We start from the raw sequence: 25,629 nt of genomic DNA on the forward strand, positions 1-25,629 counted from the left end.
ACATATGAGGGAGTTGGAATGACTTTTTTTTTTAAATGAAGCTGTGTTTTCTTCCTTGCTTCAGTAGCTAATTTGCATGATATCAGAAGAGAGTGGTTTATAGAAATCTCTGTACATTGCTTGTTTGGTGGTTGGTTGTTTTGGGGTTTGAGTTTTTTTTAAGTAGAAAATAATTTCAAGTATTTTCAGAATAATAGAAATGAATTTTTCCTTTTTAGCCTCTTCTGAAGCAGTCACCCTGGAGCAATCAGAGCAGCGGCTGGAGCACAGGAAATATATCCTGGGGAGGAATGCATGGCAGAGACCATCGTAGAACTGGAACCATGGGAATTCCAGGAACTATGAACCAGATCTCTCCTTTGAAGAAGCCCTTTTCTGGTAATGTCATAGCTCCTCCTAAATTTACTCGCTCTACTCCATCACTGACACCAAAATCGTGGATTGAAGATAATGTTTTCCGAACTGACACCAACAGTAATACTCTCCTTCCTTTGCAGGTAAGGATGGTATACCTGCTGTGTTCATGGTCTTGCATAGCATCTTTACTTCATTCATTTCAAATGAGAACTAAAAAGTGGTTGCAGTCCTGATACTTGGTTTGAAAATTGTTTCTGTATGATTTTTAGTCTTAAATTGCAATTAATCCCCACGTGTTGAGTGTATTCAGCAATATATGATTCTCACAGTTGAATGAGAATATTGATTGTCAAAAAACATGCAAGCTGTAGGCACTGATGAAGCAATAAAACATAGTATGTTTAATCCAGCAATATTTTCTGCCTATGGTAACGCTCATATTCTTAAAAATCCCTTTCAACCTCAGGGTATTTTTTGTTTGCTTTATCCTTCTACTTATGTTTTCCTACTTTTGTAGATGGTTTTCAAGTCTTTGACATGTTTGTCTTTCACCGGTATTCTAGGCTGATATTTGTGTGTCAGCAAGATTTTTTCCTCCACATGGTAGCACCTTTTATGTTTTATGTCTGGAGGCCCTGCGATTTAGAAGTGTTAAATGGAAGGATGTATCTTAGAACTAAAGATCTGGATTCACCTTCTGAATTTTGCCAGTGACATCTCATGTGACTTTAAGTCAGTTAACTCCACCCTCAGTAATCTCTTGGTAAAATGTTCTTTTTCCCATTCTTACCTATAATAATTGAGTTGTTCCCTGTTAGCAGAGGCCCTTTATTTGTCAGAGTTGTGACCGCATTTGAGCTGTATTTGCATAAATGGAAATCTAATGCTTAAGCAGCTGAACTGGAGGCAAAAGGTGCTTCTTGGGGCTGGATTTTCCTTTAGAGTTCTGGGTTTTCATGCCGTTTTTCTGGTGAATTTGGCACAGGAGGCCATGTCCTGACACTATTCAGGTGCACTTGATACTTGCAGTGTTTTCGAAGCTTACCTGGTTTTTGCATGTGCCAAAGTTCTGCTGAAACACACCCTTGGACCTGATACTGTCAAGACAGATTCCATTAAATAGCCTTGCTAGCTGGAATATCGTAGTTGAATTACCTTTTGTGTGGGTAGAAAGGTTGGGGGGAAAATGTGTATTCCTCAGGAATTGTGTTCTATTAAGGAAAACAGATTACAGATAGATAATGCTTTGCAGTGCAGGGCAGCAAAAATAGTAGAAAGTAAATACTGAAATCTGTCCCAAAGATGTTAACTTGAGGAACAGATATAAAAATATTAATGCCATCATACATTGCAACTGCTGTGACATGTACACGGAAATTCATACACGGCTGAACACACAGGTTGTGAATGTATTTGCTCATCCAGTGTGCCTTACAGGTCCATGTGACCAATACTTTGAACTTTCAGGAGCTTCTACAGCAGTTTTTGAACATTGATGAACTCATTTTATGTCTAAACAGGCATCTTCTGCATTTAGGCTATCGTCTAAATAATTCGTGCCTAATAAGCTAGGAAAGAAATCCTTGCAATTTAATTTTATAATATCTTAATGTTTGTGCGTAGGGGTTGGCGGATTTTTTTGAGGCATAATGTCAAAGTAAGAAGTTGGGCATTCTTAATTCTTGGTTACACCTATGAACACCAGACTACCAATTAAATAGGCCTGTTTGGCTATATTTATGCTGTTGGTCTGTCTATGCTTAAATCTCCCTGACATGTATAAAGTCATAGTTGCAGAACACAGTAAAAATAAATCTCTTTGAAGGGTTGCAATGTTATCTACTGCTATTGTGGAAACACTATATGTTTCCATAAATTATTTTGCTACACTGTCATGTTCTTATTTTTCAGTTAGTACACTATTGTTATATGATTAATTCCTTGTGATGACTGTTACGTTTTGCAAGTCATAATGAAAAAGTTAAATGGAGCTTAGAGCTCGTGCTTCTTTTCATCAGGGCTTGTTGGCAATTGCAATGCTGTCAAACACCCATCTTGCTGATTTGTACTGTGCTTGTCTCCTTCCATAAAAGGCTGTGGTATTTAGATTGAGAGTTCTTAAAGATACAGTAGCAATTTCAGAAAATACTAAAAAATTAGTACAAATTAAATTTTGTGCTGTTTGGAAAGTCTAGCACAAAAACATTTATGTGCATGTAGAAGTTACCTATCTCTTCCAAGCTTCCACAGAGCAAACGCATCTTAGCGTGCGCGTTGGGATTCATACTGCATCATTCACAGTTCAGCAGAATTCCTTTTTCTTTGGGCTAACTGCTGTAATAATTTTGTAGTGGAGGGGACAAAGCACCACTCTTCCCAACTTTAGCTTGCTCAAAATTAGCAATTTAAAAACTGGCTTAGAGAAGTTTTGCTCTCAGGGACTTTGTGTAATCTTCTATATTCAGCTACCATTTTTAAAAAATGCTATATATTTTTCCAAAGTCTGGATAGCATTCAGCACATTTAGCTGCTCATCCATTTTCTGAAAAAACACGTACCTTAGGCAAACGTGATAAACCACAGGGGAATTGTATGCAAATTCAAAGCTTTGCCCTTCCATCAAACTTCTTTATTCTTTGGTGTTTGCATTGCTGGGTGGGTCCCAGAATAGAGCTGGCATCAGTTCTGATGAAAAAAACATTTCTTGACATTAAACTTTATATACCAGTGACAATGAATGTCATTACTGATAAATGAGTGAACTATTATGAGTGTTGTTTGTAGGGATGAAGGCACATTCCTCTACTTTTTAGTTAAAACTGAAACATACCCCATATGAAGTTGAGTTCTCAATGGCCACATTAGTTCCAGAAGTTATGGAAGACATCTCTTAGGATTTTTTAAAAGCAATTTGTTTTGGTTTTAAGTAAAAAATAATTAAACATCATGGCAGCACTGATTTGAACGTGGGCAAATTGAGCATATAGCCAAGTTTTTCTTAAGTGCCTCACTGTTAGAAGCTTTTCTGCCTTTCTCAGGATTTTAAGCTATTACAAACTGCATCAAATACAATTGTTTCATAAACATAAAACCTGTAGATGTAATTTTGTTTAAGTTCAGCCATCCTGTTTCCACCATTGCACTTCATATGGGGAAGGGTTGTTGCCTTGGACTTGAATCATTAAAGGGACAGTTAGAAATCTTGTCAAGTATTGGCACCCTACAAGTTAAGCATTTAATTGAGGGGCCTATTTCTCTGTCCTTAGAGAGAATCTAGGTTCCTTATTTAGATAATCTAATTCTCTAGAAGAACATACCTGCCACCACTGACCTTATGCAGCCCCTGGGATTCCACTTTAGGCACTTACATTGCATTTCAGGAAGTCAGATGATATGAATAGTCTCTTTTATTCCCTGACCTAAAGTAAAAAAAAAAAAAAAAAGCCCCGATTATAGGGTACAAAGCTGAAAATATATTTCTAAACTTCTATGCAAGTGTTTTTACCCAAAAAACATGCTGCAGGCATATCTGTGGACGAAGCCCAACGACAGAGACCATGTTTTGTATATCCACTTTTTTGATTTAAACTGCATGTATAAGGAAAATGATTAACTATTCTAACTTTTTACTTTTTTTTGAGAATTGCAGTTTCTGCTAACTCTATTTTGATTGCAAGCTTAGTTTTTCTTACTGTCTTGCAAATAATTTAAATAAAACCCGTTAAAAATATTTAATACTACATATCAGTGTTTGACTACTTTCATTCTAGTAAAAACACTGCATTCTATGAACATGAATCTAATTTCTGTGTCCCTTTTGAATTAAGGAAATACACCATGTTTCTGGGTGGTTTTCACCTTGATTTGTCCTTCCTGTTTGTTCAGACAAACAGTGTGTAATGTTCATGGTCCTGAAAGCTGAGTGTTCTTATTCTGTGTTTAAACATAGCTCTCCAGCTGGGGATTGGTATGGTGAGGCAGTATCTTGAACAAATGCAGATCTTTCTGTTTCTTTTTCTGTTTCTTTTTGAAATGTGCTCAAGTTTTCAAAGAAAGCAAATCACATGAAAAACAAAAGCAGGGTTAATGTTGTGTCACAACAGGTGTTAGTTTTAGATAATTTAAGCAGCTGTCATGTTCTTCTGCCTTAGAATCACTTCCATTTGGAAAATTTCAGATATTCAGTGTGATAATTCTAGTATCATTTCTACATCATATCAATAGCTAATCTAAATCATACACATACCAGTGAATATTAGGTGAAGAGCAAGTTTTTGAAGTTGAGTTCCTAATGCCATGTTTAGACTAGTAAATGTGGCCAATTTTTTCAAAGGTGTTGAGTGTTTGGCAGCTGATGTTAAACTTGAAGGTTTGAGATTATCTACCTGCAGAATTTTCTTACTCTTCAGAGTAATGTAATTGTCCAAACACTAAACAAACAGTCTTTACCAGTTTGTTTTTACTGAGGCCATGATGAAACAGAACAGTTTCAGGGTTTTAATGCAGTGGATCGATTGCCTGGGCCTGATTGAAATATCACACACAACCAGGTATTTGTGTCTGAGGACCATACTGGGGACATCTCTAATTGGGGAAAGTGGTCTATGGCCATGCTTTTAACTTCAGGATCCCAACCTTTGAATAAATAGTATAGGAGCTGCACAGATTAGCCATTCAAAGCAGTCAGTTAGTGGGAAGTTTGTAGGTCTTACCATGCAAATGTTTTTATGACTTCATATGATATAAGGCTTTTCTGCTGCTATTTGAATTTTCTTGAGTTAAACAGCTCATTCTATCAATGCAATACAAAATCAGAGTTAGAAAAATTCAACAAAATATTTCACAGCCATGATAGTAAAGGAGTGAGTATATGATGGGTATTTTATCTCACCTTGTTCTGAGTTAAAATGAATGAGTTCTCACCTAAGATCCATCCAAAAGTACATTTGCTATATGTGCTGATGTGTTTGCACTTAATTACTCAAGACTATATAGATATTTCTAGATGTGGGGCCAAGGGTGTGAGTAACACACAATTTGAGTAACAACTTCTCTTTCATGAAACTATTAATATGCAAATTTTCTGGATTTGCCACGTAAGTCAAGATTGCCAAGACTTTAATCATCTACATAGTCTGGTTGTTCCCAGGTGATGAAGACATATTCTTGAGTTGAAGTACTCCAGTATTGGGATTTTTTGTTCATTTTTAAATGCTTATGTAGCTGGGAAGTGGGTGTGTCTTCACCACAGGACCCGTTCTTGGTGCGTTTTAGGCTCAATTTAGTTATGTAGCTGATGGTGTCATTTGAACTTCAAACCCTTTGCTGTCAGGTTGGCCATTCACAGATGTCTGCCAGATATCTTTAGTTCATCTTTACCACTAATGACACTGTGCAAAGTAACCAAGCAATTTTGTATGTTGACTTTGAAGTCTTCCTCCTTTTTTATAGAGCTAAAATGGTTCCAATAGGTTTTCATATTTAGTTTCTCGTTTACACTAGTTATGGTTTCAGCAGGGGCTTATGATTATAGTATATCCTCAATAAAATGAGAAGGACTTGAAATTTAGAGCTTAGTAGAGGTATTTTAGGATATGTATGTGGGAATTGTTATTACTGCTAGCATTAACAATGAATGCTATATTCAGGTACTTTTTAAAGTGTAGATAGATACTTTATTACTAAATCACCTGTCGCTTTCTAGTCCTAAAGCACATTTCTATTCAGGGGTCAGGTTTAAGGTGAAAAAAATGGAATTTGTTAATATTTTAGTTGGGGAAGCAGTTTTAAAAAGACTTCTTTAATTTAGCTTTTAACAAACTCAGTTAATTCATCAAGGTCAAAGTTGGAGTACTTCTTGCAGCCAAGTAAGACCATACTTGAAATGACTATAGACTTTATGACTTTCTCCTTCAGCTCCTATCTCATGGTGCTGCATTTCTTTAGAATATGAAGAGACATGTAAAGATCATTCCTTAAAGATACTGCCTTTTACAGATTTTAATACCTATGTTAGCATTCCATTTTTTTACTTCAAGTAGTCCCACAAATCAGTAGTTTAAAGCATGTTTCCAAAATTCAAAGGTGTCAAGCTTCTTAACTGTGAAGTAGTGTTTGTGGTGCCAAATAGGCAATATTATTTACCACTCAATAGCTTTGGTTCTTGTATTTGCTTTATGCATAAGTGAAAATTTATAAGCTTAGAGATGTGATTGCATTTTCTGCAAATGTTCAAACAGGATAATCTTTGCGTAGATTGCATGGATATATATAGAAGTCCTAAGCAGAATGTGCCAAAAAAACCTATTTGTTCATGAGTTCAGTACTGAAACTTGCTCTTCAGAGAAAGCTGCCCTTCTCCATTTATGCATATTCAGATGCATGGCTTGGGGACTACTTCTCAAATGCATCTCTTTGGGTGTACTTTGCATGACATTATCAAAAGCTCCTTCTAGCACTTGTATTCTGTGGGAAGGATACTTTGTGCTTTTCCTATTCCTAAAATAACTACCATCTTCTGTAAACTTTCCTTCATAGATGATTCTTTACTTAACCATATCACTGTCTGCAGTTGTGATTCTAATACAAGAAAGGTAGATCAAGCAGGAGTCAAACATTTAGACAGTTAAAAGTAAAAAAACTGGTGTGAGAATTTGTTATGTTTGGGAGAAATTAACTATCAGCTCTGAGGGGAAAAAAGCTGGCATTATGTTGTGACACTCCACTGAGATGCAGACCTTCTGACACAACAAGAGTTCCCTTGCTTCTTAGCACAGGACTGATGAGCCACAGGGCTGAAAGAAATGGAAAATATTTAACAGGAATTCAGCCTTGACAGTTCTGGAGTCAGGATGATAGAAAGTGTGTATTAACATACATGCTTAGGTATCACTGCCTTTGCACTACTGATTATCTTTATTTTTATTATTTCAACATGGTTGATAAGCAGTTATCTTCCAAAACAATCAGAAACTGTCTTTAAGACAACATGGAAATAGTTCTAATTTTTGGGACTACTTCCATGTTGTTTTAAAAGTAGGTCCAGGTTGTTTTAGAAGATAACTGCTTATCAACTGTGTCGGAATAATGAAACTAAAGCTAATCCTAATTCTTGGGACTGTTTTCACAAGCATGGAGATCTGGAACAATCATGGTCTGTGATAGTGCTTTTCGTGCTTGTCCTGAAAATCAACCAAAAGTGTAATGGAAGTTTTCTGATTTAGTAGTGCCTGCTGTGGTGGAATTGTCCAGTTTTAACAGACCTTTCTAGAAAATACTGGCTGGTGTGTGACCCACATTACTGAAATACTTTTAAGTTCTGCTTTGAAATTAAAGCTTCCTATTAGCATAGATGATAACTGTTCTCTATAAAGATATTATGTACATATTTGGGGAGCTCAAAGCAGTGTTGTAGCATTAGAAAGCTGAGCTGCACAAAGGTTTAGAATGAACCTTGTACCCAAAGAATTACTTACTCCTTTAGAGACAGTTAAATTTCGAGTAGCGTTGCTTTATAGCGTGCAATTCATCAGTGTCATTTGGAATAGAGATGAAAGTTTTGAGGCACTGATTACCAAGATAGTACCTGAACTCACAATTGGCTAATGTGATGTGTGGGCAGTGGGATAGCAGAATGCAATTCCCATATTTAAATTCTGCTGTACTGCAGTGTATTCACAATGTTTTGATATTGTGTGGTATCTGCCCATTGTATGTTTCTGCTCCCCAAAATTAAGTAATGCAATTCAAGGAAACAAACCACAAACTTTCTAAAAGGGATGGGGAAAAGCTTATTTTTCCTTCTGCTTCTAGCAGAGCAAGACCTTCTGCTTTATATACACAGAACTTTAAAAATAGAATGATGCAGGGGTGAAGTTAGAATCATTGCACCATGTCACCCAGTAGAGCAGTTTACAAATAAATTGCAAGATCGTGTTCCATGTTTTACTTTGCCATTCCTCTGTAAGATCTAGGACCCAGTAGCCCAGTTGTGGGAATTAACCATGGCTAAGCCCACAGAGTGTCATTAAGTCTGTTATAATGACCATTTCCCAGACAGTCATGTGTTATCTCAGCACATATGTATGTAGCAGTGTTAAAATAAATAAGAAAATTTGTAATGATCCTGTTACGAAGATGAAACACCATATACACTTCAGTCTGGTTTTTACCAATACTAGTTCTTTTCCCTTACCAGCTACAAAAGTAGCAAAGCGTGTTTTGTCTTTACTCAGTGTTGATATTTGCGAGGGCACTGGCTACTTACCAGCTAGTGCTGTAAACTGAATTTAAGACTTCATTAACAATCCTGATGAGATACCTTCTGAATGCTTGGGGACAGTAGGGAGCAGTTCCAGCTTGGTCACTGCTCACACCTTCTATAGAAAGCAAGTTTGCTGTGGTAAGCAGGTTCTTTTCATTGTGCTGTTGAGAAACAAACCTGTAAGGGCATGGAAGCAGATTAGTCACTTCAGTTTCCTTTGGTGGTTCTCAGGGCAACTAAACTGAATAAAAGCCAGCCAGTCCCAAAATTAGGTTACTATGAAGTAAAATAGTGATGGTGACTTGTTGGCAGTCAAACCAAGTCGAAGATTGCCTCTTGAAGTGTCAGTGGCATTTGGTCTGGGGTATGGAAGGAGACAAGAGAAACCCACCTTTTTATTTTTTTAACAGATTGCTTACCCAACAGGAGCCCATTACTCTTAATAGTTGTTTGAGATAGAGATGAGAAAAAAGGCTTCTTCCTCTCCATCCCAACATTGACTAAACTTTTTAAGATGTAAAACTCTGGTTTCATCATGGCAAAGCTGATCAGAAGTCCTAGTGTGTGAGTCATAGAAAACTTCTGGTCCAAAGCTTAATTTTTTTACTCCTCCAATGTGAAGAATGCCTGTTTGCTGAGGGGTGTAGTTTGAAGTGAATCTGTGGTTCTGCTGAACTGTCATGGAAAGTCACAGTGAATGTGGGAAATACCTTCTGTCCCTATTATATACATACTAATGCATGGCTGCATCTTTAGGGGATTTCACAGGTCCTGGGATATATATTATGTATTTCATCCTACTCTGCTGAATTACTAGAGTGAAGACCACAGCAAAATTAAGGCACAATTGTAGGATTTAAGTGCAGTACATTCTAGGCAGAAGCCTTGAAAGTAGAAGAGATTGTAGTTTTACACAAACTGCTTTCAGTTTCTAAAAGGTATCCCAGAAAGACCAAAGAATTTAGGAGTCATCTTTTTTCTGTGTGTGTAACTTGGTTATATTGGAAAACATGGGAGAAAATGTCTTGGGTAAAACCATATCAGTGAAAACATACTCAGTTCATTGCAATAACTTTTATTACTGTCAGTGAAAGTATTTGTAAAGACAGTACGGTAGCTTTCTAATAATCATGCATAAAAGAAATTGCTCTCCATAGGGCTGATAATCTATTAGTAAGATTTGTGACATTTTCTTTTCATAGTTTAGCTTTAATTTTCCACCCTTTAACCATTAAAGGCTGACCATTTGTAACTCAAATCTTTGCATACAAAGGCCCTGAAGCCAGCGAGTGTGCCCTCTGACGGGCTGGTGGCCAAGCACCAAGAAAATGCTGTCTGTTATGTGACATGACTGTCCTTGTCCTGTAGTTCCTCACCTTCCTCACTATTTCACTTGTGCATGAAATGAAATTGAACTCTTACAGACATTAGTCTCCTTCATTAATCAGCTTTTGCATAACTGTGCTGTGGATCACTAGAACTGATTCAAGCAGTTTTGAAGGAAACAGGCTTTCACAGGCTGTCAAATGCATACACAGCATTTGTTCACACTGCATCACACAGAGTTCTTCACACTGCATCTCTAGTTTATATTTGGATGCTGTTAAAATTACAGTTAATCAAATTAGATCTTACCTTGTATCATTGTCCATCTTCAGAGTGTCTGAGTGGGCAGCTGTTAGAAGGAACTTGTGTTTTCCTTTCAAGTTTTTTGTTAAAAACTACAGAATTTGTATACCAATACTAAGGCTTTTGTTTTCTTTTAGGATCGAAATAGAATGTATGACAGTCTGAATATGCACTCTTTGGAAAACTCCCTTATTGACATTATGAGAGCAGAGCATGATCCACTTAAAGGTATGTTATTATGCTAAGTAAAGAAAAAAGGGTCATCCATTCTGCGTATTTGAATGAATACTGGCTGTTAATTTAGATTCTAAGTTCATATTAAAGTGGAAAATGAACTACTTTTTCACTTAGGTGAAAAGTCAATCTTAAGCTGTCTTTTACTGAAAACATTGTTTCACAGTCCCTTAAAACAAACCACTCCAAGTGTTGCCACGTTGCCCTTTCTCTACAGTGAAAGCTGAAAAAAAAACCTAAGTTAATTGATAAAATCAGGATTTGTCCTTTAAAATATTTTTTCAAATCTACTGGAGCATACTGATGCATCCAAATCTGGAGAAGTCCAGAAATACAGTTGGCTTTAGAATGCTGGTTCCTCTTACAGTCCTGAGCTCTATTAAATCATTTGGCCACAGCAGTGAGCATATAGCTACTATGTGTGGGCTTCCATTTTAACTCCTCTTTTCACTGTACATTAATTAACTCTTGTGAATTCTGTTCTTCAGAACTTTCTCAGGTAGCATTTACTATTGAACATTGGGGCAGGGAACACAAACAATTTCACTTGGGCTGATCAGATGTTACTTCATTTGTGATGTTCTGATTAGATTAACACAATCTAATTTTAAAATTATCCAAGACTTTAGGCTTGTTTTGTAGAAATTAAATCTCTGTATTGAAGAAATAGAAAAAATAAAACAATTTTTTTTGCAGCATTATTTACTCCTATCCATTCTCCATTTCTAGAGGGTCCTATACTTACTGTATATTGCATTAGCACAGAAAGGCCTGTTGTTCTCCTAACTTGAAGGCACCTTGCTAGTCTGCTCATGATTCTTTTAAGATCTGTGTAATTACTTGGAAGACCTGTAGCATTCAGATAGCATTTAATGGTATTTTAAGATTTAAAATAGTTAGCCAAAAGTTTGGAGTTTTTCCCCAAGCTGAAAATCTCTACAAAGCATCTGTAAGTATCTAGCATTTACTTAAACTGTTAATTTTCCTCAACTTTAAAGTAAGTAGAAGCCAAAATTAAGTTTTCTTAGGTGATTTTGAATCTGATCTCTTCTTTGTTATGGCCCAGAGAGAATCAATTCCATTTTTGCAATTTTATGCGAGTCCATTACTAAACTCAGTTTCTGTCTGTTCTACATGTTTGTAAAACATCAGGTAAAACAAAAGGTTTGAAGCCTGTAAACAGCTGGCCCAGTGGTGACTGCTGTGTGCTAAAATCATGCATGTCTCTTCAAGGCTGAGATGAAGAGGTGTGTCGTTCCTCTTGCAGAGGATTTGTGCTTCTAATTGCCACACTCAGGTGGTTTCTCCTTCTTTCCTTGTCGGAAAGCTGCTGTTAGGCATAAAGCTAGAGAGTGCAGATCTACTGCACTGCACTGCCATTGGCACCTCTCGCATTCCTGAAGATGAAAATTACTCTGTTTCTTCCTTCTGTACATGCTGACACGACAAATGGAATTCGTTGCTTCGTTCCCCCTGCCATCTCACTGTTTTAATTTTATCTCTGTAATGCAGAAGAGATTTCAGAGGCACAGTGAGCACAGAAGATACTATTTTTATTTTTAGTCATCTCTTTGTATTTCATTATGTTATGATAGATGAAAATAATGTATTTCCAATAATAATTTTCCAAGGAGAGTAAGAGAAGAAAAAGGTTTAAGACTTGAAAGTTAATTTGGTTCATACGTAGATACCTTGAAAAACTCAGTAGTTTCCATCTGTGCTTTCTAGGGACATAAAAATATGGTGTCAGTCTACAGTTAAGAGATTTTTTTTTTAACAGTTAAACAGCTATGTTCTTGCAGTGAAAATTCTGCTAAGTTTTATGTTTGAACTAAAACAGATGGAAGTCATAGATAGTGATGAACTCAAAGGAAATCCATTTTTCTGTTCGAGTGCCAGAGAACAATGCACATGCCAACTGAATTTAAATAGAGTAATTGTGTGCTGCTATTTAACTTGATGGATAAGATATTTTTTCTCCATGGATGTGATTTCAGCTATGTTATTAACAATAAGGCATGAGAAATGTTCCTTACAGACTGAAAATGGTAGGAGGAGACGTTGTGGTGTATTGGCCTTTTAGTTCTTCTCTACTGTCTTCTGATTTTTTTTTACCATTAATGGGCATTTCTGTAATTTCTGAGCAACTTTAACTTTTTTTTTTTCTCTGCCAGCTTTTTTTCTCTGAAGCTGTAATTTGGTTATATCACTCTCTCTGGCTTTTCACCACAGAAAATCTTAACATTTACTTAAAACTCCATCATATTTGCATGCAGAATGCACAGGATTATTATTTGTTGCTCTTATTAAAATACAACATATTTTGTTGCAACTAAAGAGTATTTTGTAGCTAGGGAATATTTTTATGACAAGTTTTCAAGTAAATATAAGCACACTAAAACAATGCATCTTTTATATGTGATCACAGCAGTAAAATGAAAGTCCCTGGAATTTTAAGCACGTGTTTCAGATTTAGCTGCTTACAATATCTGGACTATGACTAAGCATCTTGTCTCAAATTTTGTACAATGCAGAACAGACAGTCTATGTACTAGCTCATAGCTTCAAGTTTTGCATGTCAAGATCCATTTTAGGAACAAGTCAAATTTCTCCACTTTTGCTTTCATGAACTTGAAAAAAATATTTCAAATATGATTCACTGAAAGCTAAGTTTATGCCTGCCAGAAAATTGTTTGTAGATGACTGGTTTTGGCTTTGCTTAGACAAAGCTTTGTCATTACAACACGTGATCAAAAGAAAAGTAATTTTTAGCTTTCCATAAGATACTTTCAAGGTAGAGTAATAGGGAGAAGATGTTTGACTTCACTAGTCATTGCAGCAGAAATACTGATCATATTAAAACTAATCTTTCCCATGCATAATCTCCCTTTCTAGAAGTGCATTTCATAACAAGATCTTAAGTAATGTTTGAGATTATTCCATCCATTCAATTTCAGTGAAATAAAAACTGAAGTTAAATTAATTCCTTTTATATCATTGGTCTTAAATACCTTTTTATTTTTCTAATAGTTCTTAAAACAATTGAGAGAAAAATTAAAATACTGATAGCCTGACACATAAAGATATTGCTAGTATAACTCTTCAGACATACCACTTGTGTGCCTGATTTTCTTTTTTTCACTTCTGCTCCCCCAAATATCAATGTATTTTGCTGTCAAGAAGCAGGAAAGACAGTGCATTTGGGCTGAAAAAGATTATGGAGAAAGCTTTGAAGCAGTTGTTACATTTTCTGTGCAATATATATTAGTATTGAGGAGACTGATTTAATGGGATTCATTACTTGCTGTTTTAAACATGTTTCTAGTAAAGACTGTGGCACAAAGAGCATTGTCTTTCTTTCAAAGGCATTTGTTCTATATTTTGTGTTTTGAAGCTCTAAAGTTTAAAGCTGCAGAGTTTCTTCACAGAGTAATTCAAATTGTGCCAAGAAAATAATTTCTGAGGCTGGAAAAAAATATAGAGGAAAAATTCTCTCCCTTGTCACATAAAAGGCTTTGAAATCTTACATACACATTGTTACTTCTTTCTTTCTTAGAAACTTTTTCTGATAAAAGAATATATTTGAGACTTGACAAACTGATTTGTCTGAATACGTGGATTATCAGAGACAGCCCATTTGGCCTCGTTGTGACTTGCACACTTGATAGGCAACACTGGGAAATGCAGTCTCTGGGCTTTCTGTAACTGGGTGTTGGCCAAACACGGGTTTGTGCTGCTGTCTGAACTGCACTGGTTCCAAAACTGCTTTCTGAAACTGCTGTCATCCTCAGCCATTCTCTCTTTCTGAGAAAAGCTTGACTTGGAAGCTTTTTCTGTCCTACTCAGAAGATCTCTTGGAAGAAGAAAGGAAAAGGGATAAGGAGTTTTTGATTCTGTCTCTTCATACAACAAACTAAGACTTTGTAAAAAAGAGGAGAGTACATGTGAAGTATCAAACTTGTGAATCTGTGAGTCAATAATGTTTTAATACATGGGGATTCCTCCAGCAGTTTATTTAAATAGGAATAAAAAGTATACATTTATAAAAGTAGATTTGAATTTGCCTTAAAATAAAATTGATATGCCAAAAAGAAGTTTACAAAAATTTATATTTCTTTTACCCAATCAGTAACGTGAGATTACAGAAATGTTGCTAAAACTAAGTTTGTTACTCTTTTCTCATGTTTGGATTAGCAAGACTCTTAATTTGATTCAGTGGCTATAATGGCCCACCAAAACTTACTTGAAGCTTTTAATTTTTTTTTTCTGTCCTCACAGAAGAATGCATTGAGAAATACATGTGAGGCAGTCAGTTCCATTAATATTAATTACATTTAGGTAAGGAAGAGGAGGCAAGATTTGATGGAACTCTGGTTGTATAAGGAGTGTCAGGCATACCTGCTGCTTCTTGGCAATGCTAGTTTCAATTTAGCCATGATACATGAGAATTACTAATTAGCCATAGCATGGTGAAGTTGCAAGTTCAGGTTTGCACAGAGAATTTCTGTAACATGATGATCTTTCTGATACAGAATGGTAATATTAGGCACTTTATTTGTTCCCGATAGTAGGAGGTTACAAATTTTGGATCTGTAGACAAGTTCTGTAAAGAGGTAGTAAATTAATTTCTTAACATTTTTCAGGAATGGACTAAGTCTAATATTTAAATAATAGATATTTTCTAACTAATTGGTAGCTGACTTTAAACTATTCAGTCATCTTTATTATTAAAACTACCTTTTTAAGCAGTTGGAGACTACTGGAACTGTTAAAAGACCATTGAATAGTTTATGCAGTTCTAGATTACTGACATTGAAGCAGCATGGGATTAGGTAGGATTTGTGCCTTGTTCTTAAAATGATATCTTTTTTTTAATGCATTGAACAACATACAGTGAAAATGGCCAGCTAGAAAGATGTATGTGATAGAAGCAAAGTAAATTGTTACAAGATGGTGCTCCCATCTTCTGTATTCTACATACTGATATTTTAAGTGAGATTTAATATAGTAAATGTCCATTTAACTTGAATAACCTGTTCAAAAATGCTGTGGTCTGAGCTCTGTATAAAACTGATCTTGAACCCAGTTCCACATGTGAAATGTTCTGAATTTATGTATGTCATGAAATTCAGGTGGACAGCCTAGAAAACAGTTCATTTTACTCCAACAGATTAAGCTGAGAAATAGGAACCTAAACTAATATTATAAATAAGTAGCAATGATTGCATTTTGGAAAAGTAAGCAAACATTCTGTGTTTAAAATGTTCTCGAAGTTGTATGTCCAAGTTGTAGACCAGGTAACAGATACGGGGGTTGAGTTCACAAGAATGCATTAAAGTGTGGTTTCATTGAAATAACCATGTAAATAGAACTTATATGTATCAATACAGCAGTGTACTGAATATTGTGTTAGTTGTTTTCCTTTCTAATCTCAAAATCATTCATTATCTGAGTTAGCAAATTCATCTCCTCAACAATGAGATGGGATTTTGGGCTGCAGTGATGGGCCCAGCTGCCTGGTGCAGCCCTTTGCTTCCACTCAGTGATAAGTCCTTCATTATTTCAGCTTGGCATATGTGTTTGAAATGCGGCTTATTTGTGAAGCTATAAAGGAAAAAGCAAAAGAATGCAAAAGCAGAATTACATAACCTAGAATTTACTATTTTTTAGAAGTTTTCCTTCCCAGATGTTGACACTGGTGAGCTTCTCTCTCCTGTTAGGCCTTCAACCTGACTTCTGTTTATGAAATAATTGCAAGAAAAAAACCCTACCCTTTGTCTCTCTTGCTAAATAGGAAAAGAGGATAAATTCAGACAGAGTCAAGACAGAGTCGAGCAAGTTTGAGATAATGTCTCACAATTTCATTTGTTATTGTCGATAAATAGAGCATTCTGATTTGCAAATAATGCTGTTGCAAATGTTTCTATAGCAATGTATATAAACATGATATGACAGTGACAATCATGTTTATGATATGACAATTTCACAGATCCTGTGACATTCTTGCTGTTAGACAAATGAATGTTAGCCTTGATAGAGCAAAAACCTAAGAAGTATAGCAAAGTAAGTTAAACTCCAGGCTGAGCTGTGGCAGCTCCCAGACTGCAGTTTAAAGATGCCTTTTTCCTGATTCTTTGCCTGTTTTACCAGCATGCATTGCTAGAAGGGTGGAATTTTTATAGTTCCAAGAAACATTAGATATAGTTGTAGGTGTTCAGTACAACAGAAGAAATATATTAAAACTGGACACTTTGAAGACAAGAAACATAGAGGCTCCTACGAAGGTTTTTGTGTTTAGTGTTTTGTTTAGCCTGCTCAAAGATTCTGTTGAAGTTAGAGAAGACAGCATTTCTGGGTGGAATTCATCTGCCCTTCTCCAGGAGCCTGCTGTAGCCTTCAGTGCTTCCAAATTCAACAGCAAAATGTTCTTACCTAATCTGTAGGTGTTCTGATACCATCCATTCTTACAATAATAAAATCTGTGGGGCGACAGATAGTTCATAGCTATATAAAAATCTTCTTTTTTTCCACAATGCTTGTAAATAATAAGGCTGAAGAAAATTTCCTAAATTATCTTAATCTTGCTATTTTGAACTTTTAGCTTTCAGAGTTTGCAATGTGTATATGTTAAAATTTTTTGGCAGAAAATTACTATGTTGGTTTCTTAAAGGAGAAGAGGAATACCTAAACCCTATTATTTACAGATTTACAACAAAAATATTTTTTATTTAACCCTAAAGGTGTCCCTTGGGACTCTGAACTACTTAAAGAAATTTCTAGTCTTGCTGCTAAGCTCATGGGTTTTCCAGCAGTAGAGGACCAAGCAGAGTATGATAAGAATTGCTAGACAGCCTTAATATACAGCTTGCTGATTTGGTTTTCTTTCTTTCCCCCCCCGGGGCTTCTTTTTCTTGCAAGCCGTCTGCATATATATGACCCTTTAAAAACGTGTGAGTTCTACATGCCCATTGCTTCCAGACTGGGTTCTTCTTTATGCCTCTACAAGCATTCCCATTTCCTTCAAAAGATTTAGATATTTAAGTCACAGTATTCACATATATAAATAAAATGTTCTTCAGATTAAAAGCAAGCAAGTAAATTTGAATAGCAAGATAGATGGCAATGCAGTTTTTTGCGCATTCAACCACGTTTTTTTCAATCACAGCAGTTATTGTAAGTGTCTCTCTAGGTCAGTGTGCACTACGGGTATATTTGCAGCTTCCTGTAAAAAGAAAAAGTCTCCTTTAATAAAAAGGAATTTGCAGTGAACGGACTCTTCAGCTATGTATTTTAAACCATTCATTTAAGTACTGAAGTATAACGTGCCACTGGTGTAGTAAAATGCAATTCTTGAAAAATTCTAATGTCATGATATGAGATTTACATGTAATTTTTTTTCTGTCTAAAATGCTGAAAATTTTGTCTATAATAGTCTTTAATTTTGTTGAATCTGTATATAAGCAACTGCTCTAATGTTACTGGACCTACTGAAAAATATTACATACCAGGGTTAAATGAAATACACCAAGATGCAGTCATAAATCAGTTAATAAAATTTGCATGCCTTATTTCTTTACTGACATGATTTTTCTTAAATTGCTTCAGTAGAGAAGCATGATGTTGTAGAAATGCCACTCTGTTAAGCAATGTGCATAGTGCAGTTATTCACAGTCGCTGTGAAAGAGGAGACTAAAGCAGTCAGCACTATTTCTGGGTGTCATGAAACAAAAAGTGGCTTTATCCTATTGGAGCTGATCCCAAAGTACACTGCAGATCTTATGACCAGAGAATTAAGGTTAAGAAGTCTGTTCTTGTCAGCTTTAACTTGGGTCAAGGGTATTGTTGGTTAATGTGCTTGGAGTTAAATATTAGCTCTTTATTTCCCTTAGGCAAATTCTAAGCGTGATTTTTCATTATTTTTTCTGGCATAATAGCTAAAACCTCTGCATTTGTTTTGTTCTTTGGTTTTTGTTTTCTCTTAAGGTCGCTTGAATTATCCACATCCGGGGACTGACAATCTTCTGATGTTAAATGGTAAGTTCTAATCTTATAACAGTTTCTAATTATCTCTAGCTTAGTTTAAATCTGACATGTTGGTATAAAATTATACTGTGCTATTCTGTTACTGAATTACTTGCCTCTGGTCTTCAACACTGATGGGACTGTTGCCATTTCTTGGAGTTCAATGGCAAGAGCTAATCTTGCAACAGACTTTCATTATATCTAGCTTATTGGAAATCTGAAATGTTCATAATGATGCACTATTCCGTTTTGTTCTCAAGCAATCCAGGGGTATGTTTTCCAAAGAGCTGTAGGAAATCTATTATACTGAAACAGGAATGAGAAAAATAAGAAGGCCAGAAACACATGTTTTTCTATATTGGGTAAATAAAGAGTGAACTAGACACTTGGCATTACACTCATGTGAAATAACATTTTATTTTTGCTGGGGTTTTTAAAAGTGGCTTTTGTCAAGCACGTGTCTACCCATGAAATATGCTGAAGTTAGAGTTCATGTTCACGTTCCTCTCCCAGTAGGTCAGACTTCATGAACATCTGCTACTCAGTGAAGGCATGAACTTTAGCCTTTGTTCAAGGCTAAAGGAGGAAGCACAGCTTGGTAATCCATCTAAGTCAATAATAAATCAGGGCTTTTGCACATAAGTGTTTTCTGCATTGGGAAAAACTAGAGCTGTAGTGCCACAGCTTCTCTAGGTTAGAAGACATGGAAGCTGATGTACACAAAGGACACACTTTTGTCATTCACTTGGATGAGTCCAAGTGTTAACAGTAAAGATCTCTTAATAAAAAAATATGGCCAGAAGACATTCATTGCTGTTTGAAATTATATGGAGGGTTGTTTTTTTGTTGTTAGGTTTTGGTGGGTTTTTTTTAAATTGCCTTACCCATTCTGCACAGTCATTTACACTTGTGCAAATGGATAAAAAATGCAAGCAAATACCTATTTTCCCTGCATAACACTGAGCAAATGTTTAAAATTGTTTAAAATTTTAAGGAAACTAAGATTTACCTTTATGCCCAGTAAAGGGAAATACTGCACAATGGCTATTTGAAGAAGTAGATCCTTTGGTATTGAATAGGTAACTTTAAGATAATGGAGTATCTTGAAAAGAAAAAACAGGTACTTAGCTATAGAAATAAAATCAGTGTTTAGACAACACTGTATTGATTCCTCTACACTGAATATCAGTGTGCTTGATGTCACATCATTTACAACATTTTACTTTCTGTATTTAACTGCAGCTTTAAGACCTGTTCTCCAAACTGGTTTGTTCAGGTGGTATATGTGCAAATAGGCATTATCTGCTGCTGTACAAGGAAGTGTTAGATGGGAAGGTATGAAGAGAAACTGAAGTATTTCAGTGAGGTGGCTGTAAGAGATTAATACTTTATTTGTTTAATTTTACTTAGAATGGTGAACTTCTCTTTTTAGAGTTTTGCATGCTAAAAAAGCACATGGGAACTGTTGTTACTCTATTGAATATCTAGGAAAGAAGGGTTTTTTTGTTATCATGAGTACTGGAGAAATACAGTGGTACCAGTCTATCCTAAAATCTTACCACAAAGCTAGAACATGCACTGAAAAATATCTTGCTTTTTATGCTTGTGTGGTTTCTCTTGTACTTAGAGAGGTAGCACTTAGTTGTGACTGCTGTCCTCTTTAAAAGATTATTTTCAGCCTTCAGTAAGTGAGATAAAAATAACAGTTTAAGTATCTAAAAAGGTGCTGCAACACATAATTTTTTAATTATGCCCTTTAGAATTGAGTTCAGAGCCTTGTTGTGTCTCTAGCACAAAGCTGGAGTCTGATGTAGCTGTTGGTGCAGGCAGGGCAGTCAGGAATGCTCTTCAGAGCCCCTGCAGGTTGGCGTGTCTGAACTGCAGCTTCTTGCAGCTCAGGAGCAGAAGCACTGGAAACAGCTTTTGGGGAGCTCCAGCTGCTCAGACTCTGTGCAACCTTTCTTTCTTAGCAAGAATTGAGGGACTTCCTCCAAATGTGCAATAAGGAGAATTATGGTTTGAACACCTGGTGATGAGCTTGTAAACCTCAATTTCCTTCTCCACTTAAGTGGGTTCAAGCCAACATTTCCCTCTGTCCCTGTAACTGGTGCCTTGGGGGGAGTTTTGGCAAAAGAATAGTTGGTAATTCAAAGACTCCACATTCGTCCCTTAATTTCTCAGTAAGTACTGTGGTAGCTATAAGGAGGAGCAGGAATACCAGACCTTCATGAAAGCAAATCACAAATATGTTTAAACACCCTCTCCCCATTTATGTGGGCACTACTAATTAGCACTGACCCTCTCTGGATTTTAGTGAGATTATTTTAGTGAACTGGTGCCTCTGGATTCCAGAAAGGTTCTAACATGACCCAGGCTGGAATTTTGCAGCCCTTTTACAGCTAAGCACTTCTAGATAGAACTTTTTTGATGGTGGTTTTTCCTCTTTGTAAATGATAGATTTTTTCCATCTCATTTAAAATGTACTTACTGAACTGTACCTAATATTAATATTTACAGTTTTCATTATTTAAATTAATGAAATGAACTAAAGGAAACCTGATTTATGTGTTTTAATAAATTATGTATAATTATGTGTCTGTTTCAGCTTAAGCTGTAAAAAAAAGTAATGCATTTTTAATGACTGTTATCTCTCAAAAGTCAAAAAAAAGATACTTTGGAATGGGTATACCTGACTGCAGCTTTCTCAGCTTAGAGAGAACATTTTTGAAACAAGTAATAATGCAGGAGTCAAGTTTTTGGGATGTAGAGTGTTTTTCCCCATTACAGGGTTTGCCCCACTTTCTCTTGTTTTAAAGCATTGAATTTTTTGAGTTGCTGTTGAAACATAATTCCCCATTTCATTTGTTTAGCAAGGGCGTATTAGACTTCTTACAGATACTATAACTGGTTATGCTTCTAAAGAAAGCACTTCAATCAGAAATTACTAAACCTCCTATACAGGAATTGCTAAATGAACTTCTGTAGTCTTATAGGTGTCCCAGCTTGAATGGTCATAATGATGTCTTTGAGCCTTAAAATCTATGAAGGTGCTATTTCTAAAGAAATTTAAATGGAATTTGGACACCCAAATCCAATAGAATGAAATGGGAATTCGGCATCTACCTCCTTTAGTCTAGACTCTTGGGGAATTATTGCTGTAACTGTTTATGGATTTCTTTAAATTACAGTTATTAATGAAAAAGGCTTCATCATGTCTCTGTCACCATTTGATCGTTATGTCACAATGTTAGTGACAAATTGTATTTTATCTTTGTAGGAAGTTTGCCTGATAGTTTTTCCTGATACACAACATAGTGTTTTTAATTCAGCTTCATCATTCAGCTGAGTTCTTGCAATATGTGTGTATTTGATCTCTGGTTGTGTATCTGAAATATGTGTCTGAATAAAACGAAACCATACATTTGGTATCTTTGTGGTAGCATTGCTCACATAATGTTCAATTCTATTTTCTTGAGGTTAGATAAACATGCACAGCAAATGTATTTACTTATGTTTTAAATCTGTGACCTGATTTATGTTGCAGAAAGGGAGATTTTAATTTTTCTGATGGGTGTAAGCTGTATTAGCATGCAACTTCAGCAATATAGAAAAAGAAGGTTTTAGGTAAAATGTTTGTTGTATATGCAGCACTCTTGATTTTGGAAGTTTCCAGTATTACTGGATTTAATTTTATTGGGCATCATTATACTTCTTGTATGTGTTGCCTAATTGATATTTTCTATAATGAAAGTGTCTTTCATGCATTCTCACTCATTTGAAATCTTTCCAAGTTACTGGCTAATTAAAATATCCAGCTTTATAAAATAAAAGGCAAATTTCAGTATAACTTGGTATTTGGACAAGTTAAGGAAAACAATTTAATCTCTCCTTTTTTGTTGCTGTAAATCAGTTATTTGCCTGCAGTGTCTGGCCTTTTCCAAAAGAGCTGTCTTCCCTGCAATTATTTATGTATAAACATGTGCACTGATGATGTGTATGTTAAATACATCTGTATAGTCTTGATGTATAGGTAAACCTGTAATTAACTATATTTATACAGCTGTCATGCCCTGTAAGCATGCCTGCTCTGTAAGGTGTAAAACATTATATGCATATTATTCTAATAAATACAGAAAATCTGCATTTTTCTAGATGCAAAGTAGCACTATATCCCTGCCCACACTAGTTTGCACTCTAAATGAGCAAGACATGAATTTTAGGGAGGAGGGTTTGCCATACAAGTAAAGTAAATGATATGACAGCATCAGGTACAGTTTTTCTCCCATTTTCCCTGATTTTGTTGTTTTGCTGAAGCAAGAAATACACAGATAACTTTGGTACGTTGTTGCAATTTTGATATATATAAAACATTGCACCATCTACTGTTTTAACTGCATTGGGTTTTTTTTTTAACATTTTAGTAACTCTTTTGTTTTTCCTTAAAATTGCTGTTTCCTTTTTTTGAATGCACAAAGAAAAAACTTCAGTTGTTCTGTAACAAAATGTTTTTCTGCATATCAACTTGTCTTAACTATGAAAATGTAAGAAAATAGCTGAGCTGGTTTGGTGGGCTGAAGGGGGTGGAAGAAAAGAAAAACAGTATCCTGACACTTGTGCTGAAAGATGAATATTAATATGCATCACTGTATTATCCTTTGAGAGAGAACACGGCACTGCAGACGTTGCTGTGGATGGGCTGCACTTGAATTTTCCCTGCTTACTCTAGTTTCATTTGTGGATGGAATTTATTTTTTAAAAAAAGCATGTGGGGGCTAGGCGAGGGCTTAGTGACGCTGCTGCTAATGCTCCGTGGGAGTCGCTTTGGCCAGGAGTCAGAGAAGATTTGTGCATGCAGCACTGCCACAGAACTGCGTCTTCTGAGGGCCTGCCTTCAGGGAGAAAACGGGTCTGAAGCTCAGCAGCAGAATCCCCAGCACCTAGTGAGAGAGCTGATCACACAGAAGAATATGCAGCTTTGTGGATTCCGTTTTGATGTTGGAAATATGAATTAAAGTGTTTATACTTGTTTAGTTACCCAGGTCTCTTTCAGAAAGTGGGCTTTTTTCTGTTTTGGCTTTCCAGTAGAAGTTTTAAGGATATGAAAACCTTTAAGCAAAAACTATTCTCTTCAATAATAATTATTTCAGGTGAGAGAAAATAAATCTGAAAGCAAGTTCAGTACAAATTGGGTAGAAGTGTCATGACTGTTGTGTAAAAATAACTTTTCTAAGGGAGCAAAAACAAGAAAGATTTTTTTCAAACTTCCATAAGCAATCCACTGAATTTCTAGTTGGAAGGGATCAAGATAACAAAGGGAAAAAATACTATATCTAATAAAATTTTTGAAAACCCCTAATCAAATAGGAGGTACCAGTATATAAGTATTTCATAATATGAGAATGGAACAATGAATGACATTTATGAATCAGTGATTTTGAGTCAGTATGTATTTCAGTGGCCCAGAACAACAGTTGCTTTTAGGAGAAGTGTATGTATAGAGGCCTTGTAAAATAAAAACAATAATGCCAAGACACAGCTGTCTGTTCCTAAATGTTGCTATGATCTTATGGTTAATAGGAACATCTATTTGGATACTTAATGCCACTGTGTAATGATTAAAGTAATTTTTCTCAGCTACTGAGTCTGTTAAACAGGAATAGAAAATACTCTGTGGAAATGTAACTAAGAAATTGCACAAAGCTTAATAGTTTCTGTATTAGTAATCTGTCTATTTTTAGTTTTTAGCCTTCAGGCAGAGAAGCAATCAGTATGGTCTGCTGAACTGTAGCTGCAAGCATGATCTCTTTAAGAATCTTGCAAAACTCAAAAGTTAGGAAAATCTTGGATTTACTTGCAGTCTGTGCGAATTTGTTGCTTTGCCTTTGTGCAGTGTTTTTGATACAATGCTATTTCTTGTGACTTGTGCCCTGATTTCGTTTGCTAGTACAAGGCAGCTTTTGTTTCAAACAAAACCTTGCGGTTAATTTTCTGCTAGGTCTTTTCATGAAAAAGGAAGGTCACGGCTTACAGCATTTGCATTGTCACTGCAAAGGACTGTACAAACTGTTCCATGTGGACCAGGATGTGTCTGTGATTAACTTAACACTTGCTACATGCTTTTTACAGTAGTATTTTCCTTTTTACAGTTTCAGTACCATATGTGTGTTATTTAGGCACTTGTGTACGATAAAAATCACATCTTGAGGATGAATTGCTAAGTTCCCATAATTAATTTGTCCATAATTAACATGAAGTGAAGACCAAGTTTAAAGATGTTGAATTATATGAAAGAATTTTACTTACAGCTGGTGTTAACATCAATTTAGTAGTAAAATAGTATGGTATTTATGTGTGATTCTAGTGCATTCTCATCTACAATTATCAGTACCAAGTACAGATGCAGATTTTTATTTACTACTTACCCACATGGTTTTTTGTATCTTAAATATTTTAGTCTGTGGGCATGATACAGTTATTTGACATTTTACAATTTGTCCTTTGTTTGCATGCAGCGAGGAGTTATGGGCGAAGACGAGGTAATCCACTTCTGTTTGTTACAGTTCAATTAATTCTGATCTGTTACTGATCATTATGATTAATTAATCCAGATTATTGATTGTAATTGCTTATCTGCATGTTAACTTAGTTTGGGGAGGATGGAGGGTGTGAGGGAAGGAGTACAGTCTGGATTGTTATGATCATTGTTCTTTTAGAGTCTGAATTGAAAATCCTTTAATCAGTTAAAAACTGCAGTTCTAATCATGGTTTAGTTCATGCTAATGGCTACTGCTTGCAGTCATTACCCCCTTTAAAAGTATACAGTTTGCTAGTTGTCCTTCTAACTCCTTTTGCTTCTGTAGAAGCAGTAGTGTGCAGAGTAAAAGCAAAAAGCCTTTCTAAACTTAGCAAGAAATCTAGTAGACTGCTCTTAGAAGTAGTAAACACGTTTTCATAGTATAAGCCAATATGTATGCACTAACCTTGAAAAGCTCTACTGTTTCAACTGTGCTAGGATGTGGTGTGAAGTTCTTATAAAGACCATGTAAAACATGCAAGAACAAAGTACCAAGATCTTTGGTAGCTTCTGGTACTCACCACATACATTCATGTGTCTGTCTTGGTCT

The 25,629-nt window shown here is 35.7% G+C and overlaps 1 protein-coding gene across 4 annotated transcripts in view; it reads left to right on the forward strand.

The window, feature by feature from the left end:
* Positions 1 to 25,629, forward strand: part of CPEB2 (cytoplasmic polyadenylation element binding protein 2) — a 54,533-nt gene that overhangs the window by 7,505 nt on the left and 21,399 nt on the right. For 2 of the 4 annotated variants that reach the window (XM_064711803.1, XM_064711804.1), the window contains exons 3-6: positions 219 to 497; positions 10,387 to 10,477; positions 18,467 to 18,517; positions 25,018 to 25,041. In XM_064711803.1, coding sequence (XP_064567873.1) covers positions 219 to 497; positions 10,387 to 10,477; positions 18,467 to 18,517; positions 25,018 to 25,041 — 445 coding nt within the window. Of the gene's footprint in view, positions 1 to 218; positions 498 to 10,386; positions 10,478 to 18,466; positions 18,518 to 19,018; positions 19,312 to 25,017; positions 25,042 to 25,629 lie in introns of those variants that run through there. The other 2 variants (XM_064711805.1, XM_064711806.1) reach the window with 2 other exon arrangements.

Source organism: Zonotrichia leucophrys, chromosome 4 (assembly GCF_028769735.1).
Source record: "Zonotrichia leucophrys gambelii isolate GWCS_2022_RI chromosome 4, RI_Zleu_2.0, whole genome shotgun sequence".
In the NCBI taxonomy this organism is placed as follows: Eukaryota; Metazoa; Chordata; class Aves; order Passeriformes; family Passerellidae; genus Zonotrichia; species Zonotrichia leucophrys.